At 53.2% G+C, this 23890-nt stretch overlaps 2 protein-coding genes across 9 annotated transcripts in view; one reads left to right on the forward strand and one right to left on the reverse strand.

The window, feature by feature from the left end:
- The window catches only part of NEURL1 (neuralized E3 ubiquitin protein ligase 1), a 78905-nt gene extending 66905 nt beyond the window's left edge, over positions 1-12000 (forward strand). For all 3 annotated transcript variants that reach the window (XM_082408346.1, XM_082408347.1, XM_082408345.1), the window contains 3 exons: positions 6115-6804; positions 10019-10165; positions 10699-12000. In XM_082408346.1, the coding sequence (XP_082264472.1) occupies positions 6115-6804; positions 10019-10165; positions 10699-10937 (1076 nt within the window). In that variant the 3' untranslated portion in view covers positions 10938-12000. The remainder of the gene's footprint in view (positions 1-6114; positions 6805-10018; positions 10166-10698) is intronic.
- Positions 12001-14237: 2237 nt separating this feature from the next.
- SH3PXD2A (SH3 and PX domains 2A) overlaps positions 14238-23890 on the reverse strand; it is a 241159-nt gene continuing 231506 nt past the window's right edge. For 4 of the 6 annotated variants that reach the window (XM_082408274.1, XM_082408273.1, XM_082408272.1 and 1 more), the window contains one exon: positions 14238-23805. In XM_082408274.1, coding sequence (XP_082264400.1) covers positions 21832-23805 — 1974 coding nt within the window. In that variant the 3' untranslated portion in view covers positions 14238-21831. The remainder of the gene's footprint in view (positions 23806-23890) is intronic. The other 2 variants (XR_014249245.1, XM_082408271.1) reach the window with 2 other exon arrangements.

A 23890-nucleotide genomic window follows, 5' to 3' on the forward strand; every position in this document is an offset into this window, starting at 1 on the left:
TAAGAGTCTATGACTCTGAGTGATTCTGGGACATTCTGCCCTTCCCTCCGTGAGCCTCAGAAAGTGTGTTTGTTTCTCCTAGCTTTCTCGTGGTCGGGTTTACATGGAGAGGGTGGGGGTGGTGTGGGCTCAGGGCACTGCCCAGAAGGGTGGAGAAACCCCTTGCCCATCCAAGCCATGTACCTGTCCTCCTGGCTCCTTCTCCTGCTCTGTGCCAGCTGCAGACCGGCAGGAAGATGTTTATGGACACAGTAAATGGGTTGGCGCGCCTTCCAAACAGGGGCCGGCAGAGATCTGCCAGCCAGCTGGGCGGCTGCAGGCTGACCCGTGGTTAAAGATTATCCAGCGCTGCGGATGTGCGAATCTAAACAAACAAGTCTTGGGCTGATGGCAGGCCCTGCTTCAAAGGAGCCTCTGCTCCAGTTCCCAGGCCCTGCCTTGGTTACCCCGCACTGGCCGGCAGCGTCGGGGGCTGAGTGGGTCTCTGGGCAGGAGCTGGCCCTGGTGCCCTCCGCCTGGCGCCTCTTCCTCCACTCCTTTCCTTTCTCCTCACTGGTTTTGCTCAGACTGTTCTCCCCAGGCATTTGCTAATGCAGTTTTCCCACCCGAGTGGCTCTCACTTCTGTCAATCCAGACCCTCTTGTCCTTCAGGGCCTGGGTCAAATCTTGTTTTTCCTGAGATGCCGTCTCTGAACAACTGTGACTGTTAGAAAAACTTTCCTTGCATGGATCCAAGTGTCCTGTACCCACTCCTTGGGGCCCCCTCTGAGCCTTCTCTTCTTTAGGATAAATCTCCCTTTTAGGATAATGCTGTCCAACTGAGGCTAAGAACTTCTGTTTCAGAGCGAGTCAAAGTAGAGGATAGATGGCCTTGAGAAGTGGTGAGCTTCTTGTCCCCAGGGGCATTCTAGCCAAGGCTGGGTGAGAACTTGACAGAGATAAACAGATTTCCTCATTCTCCTCTGAGGTCCTGTCTTACCTGAGACACTGAGAATTTTGTAACAAAATTGTACTCAAATATTTTCATGCCTCCAAGCTTCAAGTCTCCCAAGGGCTACTGGCTCTCCAGGGCCCAGGTCCTGGCTCTCCCTCTCCTTAACCCCTGCCCAGGGCTGGGCACACAGGGGGTCAATGAGTGGGTGCCCTGAGTGCCACCCTGAGGGGAGGAAACCCTGGCCCAGGCCTCCCTGCCCTTTGCAGGGTCTGGCTCTTTCTGCCCGGGCCCAGGGGATCTGCAAAGCCAGCGCCAGGCACCAGATTAGGCAGGAGCTGAAGACTGGCAAGTTCTCTCCTGAAAGATGGGACACGAGAGGGGAGCCAGCTTTGCAGCTCCTCCCATGGCCCTGTGCCACCCCTCCCCTATCATAAACACCTCCAAGTGGGCAGCTGTGTGTCCCAGGCACGGATTAAATAACTTGTTGCTTCAAACATGGGGCCACCCCACTGCTTGGGGGTCACAGGCTGGCCCTCTGGGTTTTCCAAGCTGTACCCCAGGGCGCAGTCCTGGGCTGAGGTTCGGCCCTTGGTTGTTCTCCCCTGGCTTCGGGGGCCCGGACCCTTCCTTGACCTCCAGCTTGATGTGGACTCGCATCAAGGTGATGTGACCTTTGCCGTCCCCTCTGTGGAGGGTGCTCTGACCAGTTCTTCCATCTCAGGTTTCATCTATTTCAGGGCCCCACGCAGCCGGGCACACTGATGGGATGGTTATTTTGGAGCTTGCTGGTGGCCTGCAGCTGCTCCTGACCCCGAGGGGTGGAGGGGATGGGAGAGAAGACATACTTGGGCTGGGCACTGGCCCCAGAGATTCCATTTTTAGCTGTTTCCCAGCATCTCCTGTACCTCCTCTCCTAACTCCTGTGATATTTCAACAAAAGCCAAAGGGATCTCTTTCCTACCCCTTCCCCTCTCTCTCTCTTTGCCCACTGTTTCTCCTTCTTTCTCTTCTTTCATCTCTAATCACCATTTGTAGCTTCTCCTTCCTGGTCTTTAGTCAGTAATGTCATTCCATGATTTTGTCCTGGGTGCTTACCATGACTGATGGAAAGTCCTAGGTTCAAAAAGTTAGTTGTCTGAGTGCAGGTGGACCTGACTTTGGTTGATAAACTCAACCTGAGCAAATGGTAATAACTGAAGTTATCAAGTATCCAGGTGCCAGGGGCTTCTCAATCTACCTCTGATCCCCATGACAACATCGCAAAGCAGGTATTAGTACCCCTGTTCTCATGGTGAGTGATCGGGGGCTGGAGGACAGTTGCTTACCTACAGGCCACCAGCCAAGTGCTGGATCAGACATTTAAACCCAAAGCCCATGCATATTCTTCTGAACCATGTAGCAGGAAAACAATAACAATGGCTCATATTAACCTCGCGATTATTATGTGCCAGGTACTCTACTAGGTGCCCTAGGTACTGTATTCCACCTCGTCTTCTCAGCATCCCTTCCGAGGGGAGTATTAAGAGTCCATATTTTATACCAGTAAGTAAATGCTGATTTCACTGCTGAAGAAGAGAGTCCCAGAGGGGTTAAGCTATTTGTCCAAGGTCATACAGCCAGGAAATGGCAGAGCTAGGATTTGAACCCAAGCTGATGACTTCAGAGTCCTTGCACTTAACTATGCTCCTGTCTTGCCTACCAGTATATGGATTTTGTTAACCAAAAAACCTAAAATACTTTTAGGTTGCATTATTAGAAGTATAGTGTACTTATCAGGGGAGGTGTGATGGCCACTTTGTGCCTTGAGCTGGTCAGGGCACATCTGGAATACTGAGTCTGGTTGTGTTCATTGTCTAAGAGGTGGGAAGGTGTGTGGGGAGTCTGAGTATTCCCTGAGGAAAGCTGTCCTCAGTGTGGGGCTGAGAGGCAGCCCCAGAGGTAGTAGGTATAAATACAGGGAGGTTATGAGCGAGCCCGAGAAAGTAAACTGTATAAAGAGCAACACGTGATAGGTGTGTGTTTATATGTACAGATTTGTGTGGAGTGATCGTTTTATTTAGGTTGATACGCAGGCTGCTCATTTTCATTATCTAGCAATTTTGTATAAAAATAGCAAGTAATTTGTAAACACTGCCAGAATACTTTCTAGCTGGTTTGTAATTTTTTAAGAGTTACTTTGTGTTTGTTGTAGTGGTGGCGGTTCTTGTGTTGATTTTTATTGTAAGTGTAGATCTGTAAATTCAATTGCAGTATTTAAAGCTTCAGCATGACACCTTGTGTGTATGAGAGGAGGGATTTCAAGGAAGATGGCTTGAAGAGTGAGTTGGGTGGCAGTTGTCAGTTGTGGGAATTTCTTTTCCTATGGGGTATGTGATTTTGTCAAAAGGAAGTATTTCTCCCAAAATAGGGAGTAGGCAAACTACCAATCAGTTAAGCTTTGTGTGTATGCTAGTTTAAAAAAGATAATATGTAATATAATGTAAAAAAAAAAAAAAAGCTTTTATGGTGGATTTTGTAAATTTGTTACAGGGTAACCTGTTTTCTAGCTGTGATCTTACCACTTCAAATGGGTGTAATTTGAATAAATTTTGTATGGTAAAGGATCAATAAAATGAAGAGTTCAGAAAAAAAAAATACAGGGAGGTAGATTTCAGTTTAAGAGTAGGAAACATTTTCCTAAAGACAGAGTAGCTCAGCCGTGGCACTACTGGGAGGTAGTGGGTATATTCAAGCAGAAGAGGACTCCTGAAGGGGCAGAGAGCAGGAGAGCTCACATTCCAGCCCCATTCAGGAATCTGTTCTGAGGGTCTGCCCAGCTCCATGGGCTCTGGCCTGATTGTCCTGAGCGTGTGGGGTGGGCTGGAGAGAGGAGTGTTGGGGGGGGTGTGTGTGTGGGCCCCCATGACAACCTTGTTCCCATAGGCCCGGCTGGGCATCTCTGAGCCACTTGTTTCCTCCTCACCCTGTTTCCCCATCCCTTCTCCTCTCTGTCCCCAACCCTCTGGACTCCTCAAGGGCCGCTGCCCGGAATCCCTAAGGGGTAGGGGAGCAGGGGCTGTTCCCTGGGGTCCAGGTCAGCCCACAGCCCTCCTCAGCCCCCCACTATTGTCTCCCGTGTCTTGCCCTCCTCGCCTCTGCCTCTCCGCAGCCCCCCAGCCTCTCTGCACCATTACTGTCACAGAGTCAATTCCCTGGAATAATCACATTTTCCGGTCGGCTCCCTCCTCCTTGCCAAACACGATGCTGGGAATCCTGACTAGCCAGGCCCCAAGAGGCTTCTCCAGAGAAGCAGGAGCCTTGGGGGGAGGGCCGGCCCAGCACCCTCTCCTTGCTGGGGTCCAAACAACACTGTTCCTGGAAGGGGCAGGGGAGCTGGGGGAGAACAAAGATAGAGAGGCTTTAGAGAGCGTCTCTAGATTCAGCTGGAGCTGAATTCTGGCCTCTGCGGCCCCTACCAGTCCAGTCCCCCAAGCTTTGCTCTCACACCAAGCACTCCAGCAGCCCTTACTCAGTTCCTGGAGAGAAAGCACAGATTCTCCCTGGGGGAGGCTCAGAGAAAAGCCTCCTGAGAAGGAATTGGCCGATGATGTGAGCTGCGGTGGTACTAGCCAAATTTAGGGACTCCCACAGAAAGGGTTCAGTAAACGAGGAGGGCCCGAAAGTGGAGAATGTGGCGTTGGGAGTTGGACAGATCTTGCTTTAATCCTGGATCTGCCACTTCGTGGCTGTCACATAACATCTCTGAACTTATCTGTACAATGGGAACAACTTCATGGGATGCTTTAAGGATGAAATGCAGGGGTAATTCATCGCACCTGATGACTTTTATTACAAATTATAGGACTCCATAAAGCAGAGATAACCAGCCATTAAAAAAGTATGGTATCAAAAACATGGTTATTAGTGTAGAAAGGTATTCAGGACACAGTAAATGGAAAAGCTAGTTTTTTGGGTTTTTTTTAAGATGTTTTCTGACTTTATTTATTTTTGGCTGTGTTGGGTCTTCGTTTCTGTGCGAGGGCTTTCTCTAGTTGTGGCAAGCGGGGGCCACTCTTCATCGCGGTGCGCGGGCCTCTCACTATCGCGGCTTCTCTTGTTGCCGAACACAGGCTCCAGACGCGCAGGCTCAGTAGCTGTGGCTCACGGGCCTAGTTGCTCCGTGGCCTGTGGGATCTTTCCAGACCAGGGCTCGAACCCGTGTCCCCCGCATTGGCAGGCAGATTCTCAACCACTGCGCCACCAGGGAAGCCCGAAAAGCTAGTTTTGAAAAGAAAATTTGTATAGCAGAGTTCTTTGCCTGGAGTCGATGCCCCGAAATTATCCACGGAATTTAGGGAGAACGTGCATTTTTCTGAGAAGACAGATAAAAGTTGCCACATTTTCAAAAAGATTTGTTACTCGTTAGTTTAAAACTACTGGCATTTATATAGCGTGATTCAATTTTTGTTTTAAAAAAAGAAATAACTAAAATATATTGAAAAAAGGCTGGAAACTCATACATCCAAATATTAATAGTATTTTCCTCTGGATGGTGGGCTGACAGGAGATTACTTTTTCTTTTTGCTGAACTGTCTTTTCTACAAAATACAGTCTGTATTACTTGTATGATTAAAAAGAGAAAGGGTTTGATTTCCAGTTGTCAGTTTTGAAAGGATAACTTGGATAAATTCACCTAACTTCTCAGCCTCAATGTCCTTCCGTGGCAATAACTTCACAAGGTAATTGTTGGGGTAAGAACATCTCTCTGCAATTTGTGCAGAGAGGCGTTCGGGGGGGGGGGTTCCCTCTGGCCTCCCAGATGGGTAGGATGTCAGCATGCATTCAACAAATATTATTTACTGCTGCCTTCTAAGTGCTGGGTGCTCTTCTGCCTGCTGGGATAAAAAGGGAGGGCCCCAGGAGTTAGAAAAAAAAAATCCAATTTTAATAAGCATACTATTTAGAAGTAATCATGTTTTTAGTTTTGGTGTGTCCTTCCTGCCGGCCTTGATCCTTTGCTTAAACAAATACGTAGTTAGAAGTCCTGCACAACGTTATGTCCTAGCATTTTCTGTGCCATTAGAAACCCGGTGCGTCTTACTGGTGCGCGCTTTAAAGACCAGTGGGAGGAGGTGCGCAGGCGATGGGGACTGGGCGCTGTGGCCCGCGTGATGGTCGCCCTGTCTCCCTCCCCGCCGCAGACAGCGAGCTGGTGCTCCCGGACTGCCTGCGGCCGCGCTCCTTCACCGCCCTGCGGCGGCCGTCGCTGCGACGTGAGGCTGAGGAAGCGCGCCTCTCCGTGAGCCTGTGCGACCTCAACGTGCCGGGCGCCGACGGCGACGAGACCGCGCCGGCCGCCGGCTGCCCCATCCCGCAGAACTCGCTCAACTCCCAGCACAGCCGCGCTCTGCCAGCGCAGCTCGACGGCGACCTGCGCTTCCACGCGCTGCGCGCCGGCGCACACGTCCGCATCCTGGACGAGCAGACGGTGGCGCGCCTGGAGCACGGGCGCGACGAGCGCGCGCTCGTCTTCACCAGCCGGCCTGTGCGCGTGGCCGAGACCATCTTCGTCAAGGTCACGCGCTCGGGCGGCGCGCGGCCTGGCGCGCTCTCCTTCGGAGTCACCACGTGCGACCCTGGCACGCTGCGGCCAGCAGACCTGCCTTTCAGCCCCGAGGCACTGGTGGACCGTAAGGAGTTCTGGGCCGTGTGCCGCGTGCCCGGGCCCCTGCACAGCGGTGACATCCTGGGCTTGGTGGTCAACCCCGACGGTGAGCTGCACCTCAGCCACAATGGCGCCGCGGCGGGCATGCAGCTGTGCGTGGACGCCTCGCAGCCGCTCTGGATGCTCTTCGGCCTGCACGGGGCCATCACGCAGATCCGCATCCTCGGTGAGTGCCCCCGGCCACGTGCCCGCCTACCCCCAGGTGCACCTGGAGGCTGGCGCCTCCAGACCCAGCCTTCCCTGGAGGAGGGGCGTGTCTGGGTAGGGGGAAAGAGCGCCCACCCCGCCCTTCATGGGGTCTAGTGAAAGAGTCACAGACCCCAAAGATGAGTTCTGGGTGGGACTCAATTATCTAGTCCATAGTTATCAGATCTCACCAGATAAACCCTGGAGAGGGGGAGAAAAGCGGGGAACATTGAGTTTCACGCTCAGAATCTGATTCACCCACATTCCCACAGATACGTAAACGGTTCTCTTACACATTGCCCAGTGGCTATTTAAAAATGGGAAAAAAGAAAATTGTTTCCACCAGCAGCGAACTTTTTGAGGCTCAGTTTCCATTTCTCCTAAAATGGGAATAAAGGTCCCTGCCTCTAAGGGTGATTTTGTGTCTAAATAAGAAAAAGAGGTTGGTATGTCAGTAGCCAGGTATCTCTGCAGGGTGGTGCCTAGATTGGGGGTCTGTGGGGAATCTCCGAGCAGAGGGCCTTGGAGGAAATGGGGTTGCAGATGTCTGGGCCTTCCTGGGTTTGAATGGACAGAGTTTGAAAGGACTGGGTGATGCGGACTTGTGTAAGCCATGTTTCCCAGAGTGTTCTGCAGGATAGGTGTCCGTTGAAAACAGGTCCTTGGGTCCAGAATGTTTGGGAAATACTGAGTTTTTAAAAAGCAGGCGATTCTTTACTGTAGAACTTCTCAGAGCCTTTAATATACAATGTGAACCTTTAGGAGAGGGTGGTGGTGGTTATGGTGTCCAGCTTTTCCAAGCTCGTTTGACCAGAAATCTTTTTTTTTTTTTTTTTTTACGTGTATCTTCTGGAACCTCTGTTACCCCAGAGTGAGCAGGTGTTCATGCTTTCCAAGTGCTGGTCTGCTCTGCAGCAGCATTAGACTCACTCGGAGAACCTACTACAGTGCAGATTCTTGAATCCCACCTCCAGAGATTTTGATTCTGTAGATCTCGGATTAGGTCCTGGGCATCTGATTTTTTTTTTTTTTCCCTCAGCAAGTTTGCTTAGACACATTTGGAGACCCCTGGGTCTCACAGCCCCTGACCTAGACCTCACCCCAAGAGGCTTCATAGACAAGATAATGTGTGTATGTGAGTGAGCATGAGTTTATGCTATAAGATTGGCATACTGTGTCTAGGCACATGTGAGTAACTAAATGTGTGCGTATTTGTGTATGTAATGCTGTTGGTGATTGTGAGAGTGTGTGAGAGTTTTGTGAAATCAGATAAAATCAGTGGAGACTTCCTCCTCTGGAGAGAGACCAAATGAAGATGGAGTGTAAAATGAATTTAAAAAGGAATGAAAAGAAATGGGGCTGGGGTGCTAAGAAGTTAGGATTGGGGGAAAATAAGTCAGGAAGGAGGTGAAAAGAAATCAGGCTAGATGAAAAGCCATCAATCAGTAAGGAAAGAAATTGGGGTGAAAATTCAGGATGGAATAAAAACAAACCGGACTGGGGTGCAGAAAAAAAAAATCAGGTTGAGGTACAAAGATATTTGGCTACATTCACCAGAAGACACTGTTCCTCAGATGAAGGAAATAACATAACGACAGGGTACCCTCTTGCCTCAGCACCATCCAATAATAGATAAGTAGCTTTCCAGTGAAGCTTCTCTTGCCCAAAGAGGCTTACTAGACTGGAGCCAAGGAGAAGCTTAAAAACAAACAAGCAAAAACAACCCAGGACTTAAATGTCCCCAAAGGGAAGTAGGTCAAGGTGGGTGTTGAAGAATAATCATTCAGAATTTAATATAGGCTAAACAGAGTGCTCCTGAGCTGTTTGGAGAATTGGGCATCTCAACTAACAAACTGGTGTTAGGGGATCCTGACTGACTCGAAAAACCAGTAACAATGTGTGAAGGATAATTATTTACCTTATAGAGGAATGCTTTGCTTTGTCGAAGGCCTAAGTGAACTAAGAGTGGAAAGATATTTCCTTCACTCCAAAACTACAGTCAATTTCATGCTTAATGGTGAAACATTAGAAATATTCTTATTAAAGTCTGGAATATGATAGAGATGCCTTATAGTATTGTTCTGAAAATGCTAACCAGTGCAATAAAGCAAGAAAAGCAAATAGGAGGTATGAATTTCTGAAAGGAGATGATAATTAACTTGAAACCTGGTTAACACTAATAAGAGAAATCCTATGGACAGCTAATGAATATTCTTAGAAACAGTGACTAGTAAATGAATTAGAATGAATAACTAGTAATAAAAAATATCTCACTGAGCACTTATTTATGTGTAGGGCATTATGTTAGGGCCTGTGGGAGACTTACAGGTGAATCAGACTTCCTGCTTTCAGGAAGCGCAAGGTTTAAGTAGGGAAACAAAGTTACGTTCCTGGGCAAAGAACAAATAATTTCCTATCCTCTGTGGTTTTTTTATTTCCGTGCATGGCGTGTGTGGCTGGTCAGTGCTAGATAGAGATATGTGGTTGTCGGGGGGTGGGGTCAAGGCTGTCCAGACGAGGGGGTTGAGGATAGCCCCAAGAGACTCCCTGGACAGTTAGCTCCTTGAAGGTAAAGGCTCTGTCTGTCTCATTCCCAGTTTTATATATACACAGTGTCTGGTACCTGGTAGGCTCTCAGCAAGTACTTGTTGAAGGGAGGAGGGAGGGAGGGAGGGATGGAAGGGAAGAGGAAAGCGAGGGAAGAAAGGAAAGAAGGTTGGGCAGAACAAGTGTGGGAGATGGTGTGGAGTATTTTGAAGGTGCCAATGCAGAGGAGAAGTGGGGTGATGGCACGGGGCTCTGACTAGGATGGTGAGGCCAGGGCTTGAAGGGCCATGCTGGGTGGGAGGAAGGCGACTTTGTTCTCTGGCATGGGAAACCTTGAAGGTGAAGGAAGCATGGGGAAGGGTGGAGGTGGGATTCTAGGCAGGGGGCTTGTTTGGAGATGGCAGATGCAGTAACACCAGAGCATGATGCGTGTGGCCCTCCAATTTGTAGGCGGGAACAGAGAGCTGGGGCAGGGTGCGAGCCAGTCGGTGGAGTCCCACCCTGAGCCTTATGGCTGGGCCGTGTGGTCAGGCTGTACCACCCATTTCTCTCCTGGGAACCTAATAGAGGGGTGGAGATTCGAGCTTTCTCCCAGTGGGCCTCTGAGTGGCTGGTGTGTCCCTCCCTCCTTCCCACCCTTTCTGCAGGCTCCACCATCCTGGCAGAGCGGGGCATCCCATCACTCCCCTGCTCCCCTGCCTCCACACCAACCTCGCCCAGCGCCCTGGGCATCCGCCTCTCTGACCCCTTGCTCAGCACATGCAGCTCTGGACCTCTGGGGAACTCTGCTGGCGGTAAGTAGGCTGGCCCCTCCAGTTCCATGGTGATCATGCCAGACCTCCCACCCTGAGGACCCCATCCCCACCCTCACCCTGGCTGAGGCAGGCATGCAGCCTCTGTATCAGGACTGGGCCCTGGAGGAGCTGGAGATGGGCCCAGTGAACCCTGGTTGAGTGGTGATTTCCGGGGTGTATCCCATCCTGTCCCCCAGCTGGGCAGCTTTCTCCAAAGGACTTCTTTAGCACAAAGAACACCAAAGGGTAAGGAGGGGTCTTCCTCAAATGGTTTTGGGACCCCTTCCTTCCTCCATCCCTCCCTCCTCCTCTCAATGCCTCATGGACACCCTGGCCCCTGGTCTGGGCACTGAGGGGCCAGAAGTGGGGCTGTCCAGAGTGTATCCTCTCCTCTCTTGCACCCAGGAAGTTGGGTGGTAGGTTAGACAGGCCGACCCTGATAAATGGAGCAGGAGAGGCCAGGGGGCTCTCTTCATGAACCTGGGACCAGGCTGGGCCATGTCTCCTCCTGACTGGTGTCCCCTTGCCCCCAGGGACGGCCCCCAACTCACCGGTGAGCCTGCCAGAGTCGCCAGTGACTCCAGGCGGGGGCCCGTGGAGCGATGAGTGCACCATTTGCTATGAGCACGCGGTGGACACGGTCATCTACACGTGCGGCCACATGTGCCTCTGCTATGCCTGTGGCCTGCGCCTCAAGAAGGCTCTACACGCCTGCTGCCCCATCTGCCGCCGCCCCATCAAGGACATCATCAAGACCTACCGCAGCTCCTAGCCCGTCGTGGTGCCCTACCCCTCACGCCGACCTCCTCAGACTCCGGCCCAGCTCCACCTGAGGGGCAAGTCAACAGGGGCCCTTCTCTTCTTCCTCATTTTGGAAATTCTTTTCCCTTCTCATTAAACATGGGAAACAGCCCCTAAAGGTTTGGGGAGGAAGGGGTATCAGGCAGGGAGGTGGGGGCAGAAGCAAATCGCCTGCTCTTCCCTGCACGCTGAGGGGCTAAACTGGGGTCTCAGCTTCTCCTGATCTTCCCCATCCGGGGTAGATTCCCAGGAGGTCCTTCTAGCCCGTGTGGCACCTTTGTGAGAATTAGAAAGTGTGTCCCTTCCTCTGGGTGGATGTGGCCCTGAGCCCAGACATGTGGCTTGGCTAGTGGAGTGTGGACTTGGACTTCAGCCTCCATTTTCTCCCTCAGCCAACTGCCCTTGAGCAGTGCACAACCTGCGCAACAGCAGCCCTAGGCAGGCAGCTCCTGAGCTGCTGCCTTACTCTCTGACCTACGCCTACCTTCTCCGTCCTTTCTTCCCTGCCCCTTGGGCCTGGAAGCCAGGGGTAAGGAGGCCAGTGGATACCTCTCATCCTAGGCAGGCTGCAGCCTCCATGCCATGTCCATCTCCCACTCACCCTGGATGGGTGGACAGACAGGTTACAGAAGCCTCCAGGTTCTGGGTCCCTAGACCCCTGGCCTGGTTGAGATGTGGAGGACTCCTTTCTGGTCATAGCCTGTCTGCCCCAGTCATCTTGCTGGATGCTGCTGCCCAGGGGCAGCCCCTCGGTGTGGGCTGGAGAGCAGGGTCTGTCTTCTGTCAGGCTCTCTGAAGAACAGGTTTGCAGCTACCCTCTGTGACCTCTCCTCCCCCATTTCAGTGCTATTCTGGGCCGGGCTGATACTCATAGAGGCTGTAGCGTCCCCAGGAGAGGGCAGGGCCCTGGGTTGGGAGTAGGGGGTTCCCTGGAGTAAGAAAAGGCTTTTTCCGTATTTTAATTTATTTATTTATTGGGTTTGTAGGAGTTATTTGGTGGGGGGGGGGGAACTGAATTCCCATCCCCCAGACCCCTAGAAATGCTGTCCTGGTGGGCGGGGTGCCTGGTTAGAAGGGTCAGCAGAGGTAGTCATCACTCAAAATCTTCCCCAGACTGCAGCCCAAAAGTCCATAGCCAGCTCTGCTTACCATGAAGTAGAACTCCAAAGGGGCTGAAGTGGGAGACCTTCTGACAAATTGTATCCATTTTATAGAGAGGGCAGCAGAGCCTCTGCAGTGCCCTGGGACTAGGGCATCACCCCAGAGCCACAAAATGCCCTTCTTCTTGGGCTGGAGCAGGGTTATCATAATTGGCTCATTATACATCATGAGGCCCAGCAGTTCCCTCCTCCATAAGGACATAAAAAGTTCTGGGCAGGCTGAGGGAGGGAAGGCCAGCTGGCCTCATCATTGTAGGGGTAGGGAGCCTGTTCTTAGGCTCTCCGGTCCCAGGAAAGAGGAGAAGGGAAGAGGATGGGTCCCAGCCCCTCTGGGTTCTTAGTCCTGATTCTGGGGTGAGGGAGTGCCCCCGCAGCTGCTCTTAGGTTATAGTCATCTCAGCCCTGCACACCCTGTCCTGATAGGCCATGGCTGGGGCCAGCTCTGAGTCCTGGCCTAGTCTCCCCCGAGCCTCCCAGCCCTCGGCCCCCTCAGATAGTTTTTTACGCCTGTCGGAGACTGCTTTGCCATATGGCTGGCAGAGCGTGGGATTCTGGACCTGGCCACTGACCAGTTGTGTGGCCCTGACCAGGTCGAAGCCTCTCTGAGCCTCAGCTGCCACCTCTGTAAAGTGATTGTTGGGGTCGGGGGGGACTTTCCTTGTGACTCTCGGGGGTTCTCTGGTGGGGGCTGCTATGGGGTGGTGTGGTGGGACAGCACAGGATGCCAGGCGGGCCCTGTCTGTACCTGCCTTGCTGGGAAGCCACAGTTCTACCGTGGGTCTCCCCTCCCCACTGACCCCGTAGGCCCCTTCTGTGGGAGTGGGGTGAGGTGGGGCTGGTGGGGCCCCATCCAGTCAGGGGTCCCCTCTCAGGCAAGGAGAGTTCTTACATGCAGGGGCTGTGCAGCCTGAGCGTCAGGGAGAGGAAGCCACCGTCCTGTTGTCTCTGCTAGCCTGGAGGTAGCTGCTGCCTCCTCTGTGAACTTGGGTCACCGTGATTGATTGATTGTGAATAAAGGTGATTTCGTACCAGCCTGAGGGCTGTGCTGTGCAGTCTGGAGGGCTGGGGACGGAGGGCAGGCGGGCTGGTGGGTGTGCAGGAGCGGAGGGGAGGAGGGGAGTCGACAATCAGGAAAGACTCCCTGGAGAGAGCAGGGGAAGGGGAGGGGGCTGGAGCGTGACCTGGGGCTTGGATGGCAGGGGCCAGAATGCCAGGTGAGCCTCACCGTACGCTGAAAGGGAGAAGCTACTGCCCCTCGATGGCCTCAGGTCCCTGGATCTGTGAGGAGCAGCAGGAGTCCATGACGCTCCTAAGGCCGAGCTGGTCTAAATCTGGTGTGCAACCTTTGTGGAGGGGCAGCGCCACCTAGGGGCTAAAGGATGGCAGGCGCCGTGCTGAGCTCCCCAGAACAGGGCCTGCCCATCTCTCACCCGAAGCCCAGACCTGGAAGCTCAGCTGCCGCTCCCACTGGCCAGTGCGGAGGCCTATGCCAAATGAGTGGCACAGCTAGGCAGAAAAGGGAGGCCTCGGTCAGGGACCTTCGGAAAAACTTTCTAGATGGGCTGAGTACCTCTGGGTGGCTGTAGAAGCTGGAGTGCTGGATGGGGTCCGGGCACAATGTGGGAGTTGCACTCATTTGGCAGGCTGGGCCTCAGAGGGACATGGGATGCTTGTCTTCCTCTCTCCTGGGAGGATGCTCCAGCTGCCCAGCCTCTGCTTGGCCTTGACCAGCCACGGGCTACTCCCCACACCAGGACTGCCCAGCCCTGCTTACTGGCGTCCAGCAAAAGTAGGGGAGGGTCAGGGGCTCTAAGCTGAGGGGCCATGCAGGCCCACTGAATGTGGCTCTTTGGCCCCAAGATCTGTATCTCTCTCTCTGAAAGCCTTGGCCACTGCCCAGAAAGCCTCCCAAAGGCGGGGGAGGGGTGAGGGGGCTTGAGCACGCTTCTCACCAGCAACAGTGGGAACAGTGGGAACTTACCCCACCCCTCCAGTGTCCTCAGAGGGCCCGGACCCTGCAGTTCATGTTTCATTTGGGGTGATGTGGCCTTTGCCACTCAGCTGGGTATGTTTTCTTGTGGCAGGGAGAATCAGGAGGTGATTCTGTTCAGTTAAAAAGGCAAAAACTTTATTTAGTTTTCAGGGAAATACAAGATGCATGTAAACATAAACAAAATACAAAACAACCCAAATCTTACAGTCTAGAAGCATGCCAAGACAGAGTATTTTCTGCAGACCAAAGAATCCCGTTAAAATGATAAAGGACACCTGGAAAGTGGCAGGTCAAGGGGCTGGGTCCCTTCCCCAAGGACGCTGCATTTTTGTGATGAGAACAGTTCAAAAAAAAACACCCACTATTAAAAATATTAGAAACATGGAGAGAGTTTAGCACCACCATTGATCCTGGAAATTTTTTAGCACTCAAATTGACAGCACTGGATTCACTGTCCTTTTCTTAAATTTCTCTGCTGAGGGGGAAGAGGGAACAACCTCCTTCAGACCCCACAGATCCCACTAGGAGCTGGGAGGGGTTGAGTGGACACCGTGAGGAGTGCCCCAGAGACATCCAGCAGTTCACATGCAACATGCAGTCCACAAACCCACGCTTCACGAACCTGCCACTAACAGCTGCCTTGTTCAGAAGTCACCTTCATGCAGACCTCCTGTAAACTGGCCCTGAAACCCTTTTGCCATCCTGTGTCCTGAATTTAAAGAAAACCTGTTGCAGAGAACAAGCTGTAGATTCAAGAATGGTGGCTCTGTTTACCGTTTTTTCTCTGAAATGCTTAAGAGCAGTATGCCTTGGTCACAGGCCACTAAACATGATGAGTGCATTGCACTCCCTCTTCTAAGTCACACCACTGAGGCAGGCTCAGCAAACTGAACCGCCACAGGCATCATTAGAGATACTCAAGAATAATTGGTGTCAACAGAAGAGCAAACGAAGTTGTCTTCCTCCCAGATATGCTTGATGGTGTGTGGACCCCAAGGTTCCAGTTTGGGGGTGGTGGGTCCCTACTACATGACCCATTATGGTCACTGGTCTCTGATTCAGGCAATTTGAGAGGCTAGCTCTGGACTGGACAAAGGGAGGTGGGCAAACCCAGCCTGGAACCTGAGAGATGGATGAATGTTCTGGAGCCAGGGCCTCAAACTCAAAGACTGGTTTGTTGCTGGCAACTTCCGCTTTCCACTAAGTAAATCAATGACCATTAAGAACCCGCGGGGGACCCAGCTTGTGGCCCAGCAAGTAGCTGTTTCCTGAGGCCAGCTGCTTCTACAGCCAAATCTTGGGGCTTTCCCAACCTGTTCTGGCTGGACCCTTGGGTGTTGAATCACTAAATTCCCTCCCTACCTGCTCTCTTCTTCCTGAAACACTCAGAATAGACTTCCTCCTCCTTTCTAATAAAGACAAAACTCCAGACTCCAAACCCTCTCTCAACCTTCTCATACTCTTCCCTTTCTGCCTAGCAGACCTCCTCTTCCGGAAGCCTCCTTCTTGGGGAAGGGGCGGTAAGCCCCAGCCACCCCAAACACGCACACTCATCTTGCCGACGTGCCTCTCACTCACCTCCAACGTGCTCGATCCATACTTTTGCTTTAAAACGATAATTCTTCCTTTCTCTCTTGCCTCCTGAGGTCCAGCCCATTAGCTAGGATGGAAATGGGAGCAAAGGAGGGACCTTCATCGTAGGGACCCATTCTCTAAGGCCACTAAGTTCTGGGATGGGAGAGGGGGCTGATTGTCAAGGTCAAGTGCAAACTCAATATTAAAAAGATAGGCTCCGGCAAGGGGGATGGCATGGTAAAACCAACATTATAGGCAGCTTGGGACCAAGGCCCAGGAAGACAGAGTCCTCTACCCAGTCTATATGCACCAGTGTGCCCAACTTCTGGCCTGAGGACCCAGGTGCACAGGACAAAACAGGAGGGATGCTAATATCAGTGGGGCTGTTCTTCCTCAAGTGCAGCTATAGGTCACTGACCCTGTTCTGTCACTGGCTCTGATCACAGAGCTTGAGAACCAGGGCCTGCCCCAACCAGAGATCATGATTTAGACAAAAAGCTCAGTAATGTCAAGGGGGAGCCCTCCACATGATTCCCATGAAGCGTTCAGTCAGGCCTGCAGTCTAGACCAGGGGTGCTGATGTACACGCACCGGTAGGTCCACTGAGCTCGCTGTGAGCAATTTTTCGCCCCGACCAGCCTGATCCACCCTCAGCAACATAAGAACTGAGGCCAGCTGCTCTCATGACATGGGGATTCCCACAGTGGCGACATGCATGGCAAAGGCTGGGAGTCAGCCTACTAGAGACACTGTGCAGGTGGCAGCCCCAGCTGACCGCCTCGGCACTTCCACACCCAGTGGCGGCACCTTTCCACATCTTCATTTTGGAGCCCGGGACGATGGCCTAGGTTGCTTCTGCTAGATCTGTTAATGCCAGTGTGAAGTTTCCAACTAAATACTTAATAAAATAATTACCAAAAAAAAAAAAAAAAAAAGACACATTGCACTCTCCAGCCAGAATTACACGTGTGAATAACACATACACTTGCTGCCAGAAGCTGCGAGTCCTTTGGGGCCTGCCCAATGCCAAGGACTTGTTCAATGGAGACAGCTTGCCCAGTATTTTTTTTCCTCTAACCCCATGTTCTTTAGTTCAAGTGGGAAATGACCAACACTCTCACATACGCACTCAAATGCACACACACACACACTTCCTCAACAACACACAGCCCTCAAAAAAAGTGAGGGAATCTTACTTCTTTAGCACTGTGGATGGTTCTCTTTCCAGAGAGCTCTGCATCGGGATTCTTGAAGATTGGACCTATAGACGTATACACTCCAAGGAGAGCCACCCCCACACGGGGGCACGGTCCCACTCTGGGCGCCAGGTTCCTATTTGTACAGAAATTCACCGAACGGGATGGAGCAGCAAGCGTACAGTACTGGAGGTGGAGGGGATGAGCCCGCAAGGATGTCCCTGTCTCCCTGAGGGGCAGAGCTCCCAGGGCTTGGACCCAGAGACTTCCCGTCCTGTCCCCTCTCTACTGGCACCCAGGTAGGAGGCGGCGGCTTGGTACCTGTTGTGGGAAGTTCTGTCTGCAGGGACCTCAGCAGGCTCCTCCGACGCTTCTCCAAGACCTTCTGGGGACTGTCGGGGTGTTGAGCAGAGGCAGGGCTCACGCCTCGCTCGGGCTGAAGTCATTGAGATGAATGGGTGGCCCTGGCTCAGCACCAGGCCCAGCTGCAGGCTTGTGGGAATCGGTGCATCACTGGGGGGATGCTGGGCTCAAGGCACCCACATCCCTCCAACAGGGTTTGATTACATCGAGGGTTCCTGCCCATAAACTGAACTTGAGGTTACGTAGTTTTAGAAAGACTCAAACATACATCAAAAGGATCATGGCCCAAACATCAAGAGATTGGGGTGAGACGGCTGCTGAGGGTTATTTTTGGGACAGGTCTTTCTGAGCAGCTGGCTGAAAAACAACGGAAATGAAAACAAGGAGCGGTTCCTGGAGGTCCTTGCTCTGTGCCTAGGGCTGGGGCGCCCCGGGGAGGCCAAGTGCCCCATGCCACTTCCCTGAATCCCTCTCTTCTGGGTGGGCAACACCCAGCAGAAGGGGATGCCCTCTGGGGACCCTGCCATCTTGCCAGGGAAGGGGGAAGGGGAGGAGGGGTAACAAGAAATCAATACCCAGGTCATCTATAGGCTCCACAGCTACGACTCCTACCAGGAGCCCCACCTCCCCTAGTGAGAGACGGGGTTGCTGGCTCTCCCGCCACTGCCCCAACAAGCCCTGGCATCCCTCTTGATAATATTGCACTTTTCCTGTCTCTCAGATTGTTTTCATTTTCGATTGAGAATGCAAAGTATTTGGAGCGGGTAGGGGAAGTGAGTAACCTTAAAGAAATAATATATTAGTTAAATACAAAAACAGGAAAAGTAGGGGTTACTTTTATCTTTTTTTTCCATAAAAACAAAACAAACTACCAAACCAAGGTCTAAACTTAAATAGTTCTACACCTATTCTGCAAATACTAGTAATATGAAAATAATGCTTGACCGAAATTCCCTTGTCTTTTTTCCTTAGATGATAATAGTAACATGCCTTGCTGAGGAAAGCAATGGATATAAATGCCAGTAAAATATGCTGCTCTAACATCTGAAAGTGATTAAAACGATTCTATATAATGCCTTCGTCAAGATGGAGAATGGAGGAGGAAGAAAGAGGACCCTGTGGGGCTAGGCTGGGGGTGAACGGGGCTGAGGGCTGGCCAGAGGGCCCAGCCACAGCTGGGGCAGATGGCACACCTGCTGTTCAGGCTGCCCCCTCCAGCTCCCTCTTGCCATCCTCGGGGTCCCTTGGCCTAGTGGGAACAGCATGTTGGGGCCAGGGAGCCCAGCCAGGCCCCTGTTACAAAGTGGGAGAGAGATGAAGACATCTTTTTCCCTTGTAATAAAAAAAAAAAGTCTTTAAACTGAAAGAAAAAGCACCAAATGATGCATCTTCGGGCATTATATAAACCTCAATAATGACCTCAGAAGGGCTCATTTTGATTAAAGTTGCAGTATACAGCAATACAACGTCATTTCACATTTTCAATCGCAACTAATGGAAAACTAGGTTTGGACACTGCTGAGATTTTTTTTTTTTTTTTTTTAATCTTTTTAAGTCCGATCTGGTTTTCCTCCAGATGGGTCAGAGCCACAGACCCCTCCCTCCTCTACCTGCTGCCAGAAGTACCCTCCAACATCACAAAGCAGCTCAGTAGCTCTAGGGAAAAGCCCTCTTGCCCTGGGCAGGGCTAGGAGTCCAGGGGCACAAGGCCTGGCATCCCCTGGCCATGTCTGAGAGGGACTGGCATGCACCCTTCTTGCTTCAAGTATTAATATTCTCTTTGGGTTTGCAGGGTTTGTGCTGTGCTGTGAGTAAGGGGGTGAATGGTGAGGGGCAAGGGGCGAAGACGGGGCATGGCAATCCCTGTTCACTGCCCAAAGCTACATGCTGTCACCAGGTGGCAGCATTCTCTACTTTTCCTGGATGCCTGAGCAACCCCCAGCCATCCTTAGGGCTGGATGTCACAATGTAAACATGATGACCACACTATAAACTCTAGCGGGGGTGGGGAGGAGTGCAGGGGTGGATGCAATGGGGAGGTCTGCCGTTAACTAGCTATGTGATTTGGGGAAAGCTAATTCCTGTCTTTGGGCTGCAGTAACAGGAGGGTATGGGATGGAGTGACCCTGAAGGTCACTTATAATGACTCTATCACTTAAGAGCACTGGGGATTAAGGAGAGAGGGTCCTTGGGGGGCTGGGAGAACATCTGCCTTGTGGGTGGTGGAGAGTCCCACAAGGCAGTGCAGTGAGGAAGGGCAGGGAAAGGCAGGCTCTGGGGAGCACTGTGGTCCAGTCCGACTGAGATGCTCTGTGCTTGGCAGATGCGTCCTGCACTCCTTCCTGGCCTGGCTGGCGTGTTACTGATTGAACTGGCTCAGTGCAGACATTGAGGAGTGAGGCCGCTGGGGCCTTCCCCCTGGAAGATAGCTACGTGGAAGGTCCTTTAACCCGACAATCACTCTACTTTTAAATTTTATTTTAAATAATCATAAATTACTTTTTTTTTCTTTTAATAAATATGTGCTGCTTAAAAATGAGAAAAGTATATACTGCATCTTTAAGTAATGCACTTTGCTCTCTGGGTTTCTTTCCATTCCACCGTATTAAAGTGCATTAATTAGAAAATAATGAACCACTTCTTTATCATTATTGTTCAAATAAGTCCAAATAATATTAATATGAAGACACTACAACACTACCATTAGTACTGCCATCTAGCAGATAACTCAACATCCTGCTCTATTTAATACTGTCCAGCAGAAGAAAATAATAACTAATTTTAATTTTAAACAAACAAAACAAAAGGAAGCAAAATCTCACCACGGCCCTTGCAACATAGAACGGGAGCAGTTTGCTAGAGCTGCCAGGCATCAGTGTACGGCGAAGGAGGAGGGTGGGGCGGCTGGGGGCTGAGGGCACGAGGCGCGGGTCCCCTGCTGTTCTTCAGGCATCATACGCTGCCTGGGTGGGGAGTGTGGGCGGAGGGAGGGCCTTTCCTCCTTAGTCCAGGATCTGGCAGCTGAATCGGGGGCTGTGAAGCCTGATCTGTCCACAATCAAAGGCACGTGTGGAAATCCACTCCCAGTGAAGAGTGAGTCCTTGGGGAAGCCAGTTTGGCCTCTGAAGTGTCGACTGAAAGACACCACCCAGAGTTGACGGGGACGTCATTCTCTCCCTTCACTCTTTGCAGGGGCACCGCCCCTCGGAAAGACCAGGCTGGCTCCTGGCCCAGGGATCTTTGTCTCCTCGGGCACCTGCGGCATTGCTTGTAGGCCAGGGGGTGGCTGGTGGTGTCCGCCCAGCAGGTTCCCCTTGGCCCAGGGTGAGGGCGACGGTTGCTTCTCCACAGCCTTCACATAAGGCTTCGGGCCCTGCCCAGGCAGGAGAACGTACACTGCCCCTCTCCTGAACACCACCCTCCTCCCTGCTGAGGGTTCTGCCCTGCTGAGGTCGCGCAAGAAGCAGGAGAACAGCGTCTCCGCTTTGCCATGGCTGGGACCAGGGCTCCTCCAGCCTGAGATCCCTCTGGCAAACACCGGTACTGTCCACACAGTGGAAACCAAATGAAGCGATTTCGGCTTATGGAGGGAAGAATGCAAAACACAAACCAAACAACCTCCCCACAAGAGTATGATAGAAAGGCCATCCACTACCCATCCCGTCCCGTGAGGCTGACCGCCCCTGGGTCCCCAAACAACTCCTAAAATAAGACCAAAACCCAAGGCCTGACATAGAAGGCCCAAAGCAATACACCTCTCCCAAAACTTGCAAAGAACTGCCCACCCAGAAATATCCAAAATAAAGTCTGTGCAGACTGTGAAAAGACCGACGGCTCTGCCTGCCCTCTCTGTAAACACTGGGGCTGGTGGTCCTCCACGGGGGTGCCCCAGGCAGGGCAGGCTCTCTTCTCAAGGCCAGCAGCAGTGACGGCTAAGAATGGCGGTCCTTGCTGGCAGCTGGGGAACTGCTTTTTCTTCAACTAACAAGACACAGTGGCCTGGCCCAGGGACAGCCTGAGCTCACAGCAGATGCCTCCAAGCCCCAGAGCCAGTGGTATCTCCTGCCACACTCACCCACAGCAGGCGGCAGCGATTGCTGGGAAACCAGCATAACTCACAAACCTAGATTAGGATGATACAGGGGCTACTTCCGGGGTACAAGATGCCAGCAACGGAAACCAGGCTAGGCAGGGGCAGGGCACAGGAGGCCCGCACAACCACACCTTTTCCAGATTTGCAGCCAAGGCACAAATTGGGGTTTCCTACATGGCCTGTCCCAAATGGTGCCGAGTCCATCAGCAAAGTCCCCAAGGTGCACATGTGAGGCTCAGCTTTCTTGCCTCCGGTCCCAGGCCCAGGACACCCCCGCCCCTTCCACTCCCTGCTCAATGTGGGCCCCCGCCAGACCCTACCTTCCAGCTGGGGGACAGCCTGGAGGGGAGTATCTTCGAGGTCACACATTCTGCAGGTTTAACGTTGTCCTCCCCACCCCCTCCCATTTTCCCTTTCCCCTTTGTCTTATCTCACAGCTCACCCATACTGAGGCTGGAAGGACTGATGCCCCCCACTACCCCTCATTAGTTCTTTTTCTCCAGGTAGTTGGAGGGCACCCAGCCTTTGAAGGGCTTCACCCCGTCCAGAATCTGACAGTACCACCAGCCGTTGGGGTTCCTCTCCAGGACCTCCATGGACACGCCCTCCTGGAAGCCCGCCGTCTCCTCGTCCCCCTCGTAGTCCGCGATCGAGACGTACACATCTTTGAGGTTGTTGTGGATGAACTGGGACTTCTCAATGGGCTTGGGGCGCACAGGGGACACCGGGATGCCATTGCGCTGAGTGGGCAGCAGAGGAGGGTCCGAGCCCTGGCTGGCGGCCCGTTCGACCAGGCGGCCCTTGGCTTCTGCGGCTGCCGAGCGGGCGGTGCTGAAGGAGGAGTTCCGGCGGACGCCTCGGAGGCCGTCGGTGGCTGTCAGTGACTCATTCCTCCTCAGGGCACAGGACAGGTTGCTGTCCTTGGGCGGTGGGGACACGAACACCGACTGGGGCCTCACGGCCACCTGCCGCACGCCATTCCTCATCTTCACCGCCCCGGCACCCGAGGTCTTGATGAAGCCCCCGGGAGGCTTGGAGGGGATGGGCGGCGTGGCCCTCTTGCTCTGGTTGACAGTGTTGAGCGCTTGGACCCGCTTCTCGATCTTTTCCAGGCTGTCTGACTTGCCCTCGTTCTGCTTGCTCTTGGTGGCCACTGTGTCCAGCTCTTTGCCAGGGGGGTCGAATTGCTCATTCTCACCGAGCACCAAATAGTGGGAGGGGGCCCAGCCCTCCAGCTCCCCAAACCTCACGTACCACCAGCCACTTTCCAGCTTCTCAAGCACCTGCACCTCCACGCCTGCCGGGAAGCTGATCTCCGAGTCCTGGACCTTTTGGTAGGCACTACATGTCGTGTAGGAGGTGGCCTGCCCTTCCCACCCCTTCTTGGTGGGACACGGGGGCGTGGCAGCAGGGAGGGTGATGAGGTCGGCCGAGCCTCTCCTGGACCCCTCAATGGGACCCTCGAAGGCCATCTGGGGGGGCAGCTCCGAATCCTCGCTCTTGGAGCCCTTGAGGCCACCCCGGAGCTGGCCAGTGGGCCTCAGCTGGCGCCGTAAAGTGCTGATGTCCATCTTCTCTTGGCTCTGGGACTCTGTGCGGTTCAGGAACGGCTTGGGCCGGACTGATGGCTTGGCCCGGGCACAGGAGGTCAGCCCAGTCTTCAGGTCGGCATCCTTCCTCGCTCCGACCTTGGGAGTGCCGCGGATGCCTGCGTCCGAGGCAGAACGGGGCTTCAGGTCCCCACTGTTCTTGGACAAGGATGAGGAGGAAGAGGAGGAAGAGGAAGAGCAGGTGGTGTTGATGGTGATGGACGAGGAAAAGGAGGCCGAGGAGTGGTTCTTCCCCAATTCCGCCTGGGCGTTCTTCTCTGCCTTGAGCTTCAGGAGCGACGACGATTTGGGGGAGCCCGATTTGGGGGAGTTTTTCCTGGCAAGGGACAGCGGGGAGCCGCCTGGGGAGTCACTGTCCCGGGAGGAGCGCCTGGCCGACAGGGCGTCCTCTGCACACGCCCGGAAGCCCTCGTTCTCATAGATGGTCTCCTCCTCCAGGGCCACGTCCTCTGCAGATCCGCCCACCTTGAAGCGGGCGCGCTGCAGCGAGAAGGCGGGCGAGGGCCTGCGGGGCTGGCCGGGCCGCCTGTCCCCCGAGCCGCCGTCCTCTGCGGGCTCCTCACTCAGCTCTGGCTCTGAGTCGAAGCCAAAGGCAGGGATGTCATACTCGGGCTCCTCGTACTTGAGCCTCAGCGGGGAGTCCTGGCTCTCACCAGCGCCCGCCAGACCCTCCTCGGCCTCCTTGGGCTTGCTGGGTGGTGCCGGTGGGGGCACCTTGGGCCGCGTCAGAGTGCTCGTGCGGCGGCTCAGGTTGGGCTTCTTGCGCTTATCGATGTACGACGCGGGGGCCCAGCCCTCCTTCTCACCGATCTGCACATACCACCAGCCACCCGAGTTCTTGTCGATGACCTGGGGGAAGGGGCAGACAGGCCAGTGAGCTGGGAGGATCGCTGGGGCCCTACCATGTGCCAGGGCGGGAGCTTCACACTTTGGC

Source organism: Balaenoptera borealis (genome assembly GCF_965194805.1).
Source record: "Balaenoptera borealis genome assembly, chromosome: 10".
Classification (NCBI taxonomy): domain Eukaryota; kingdom Metazoa; phylum Chordata; class Mammalia; order Artiodactyla; family Balaenopteridae; genus Balaenoptera; species Balaenoptera borealis.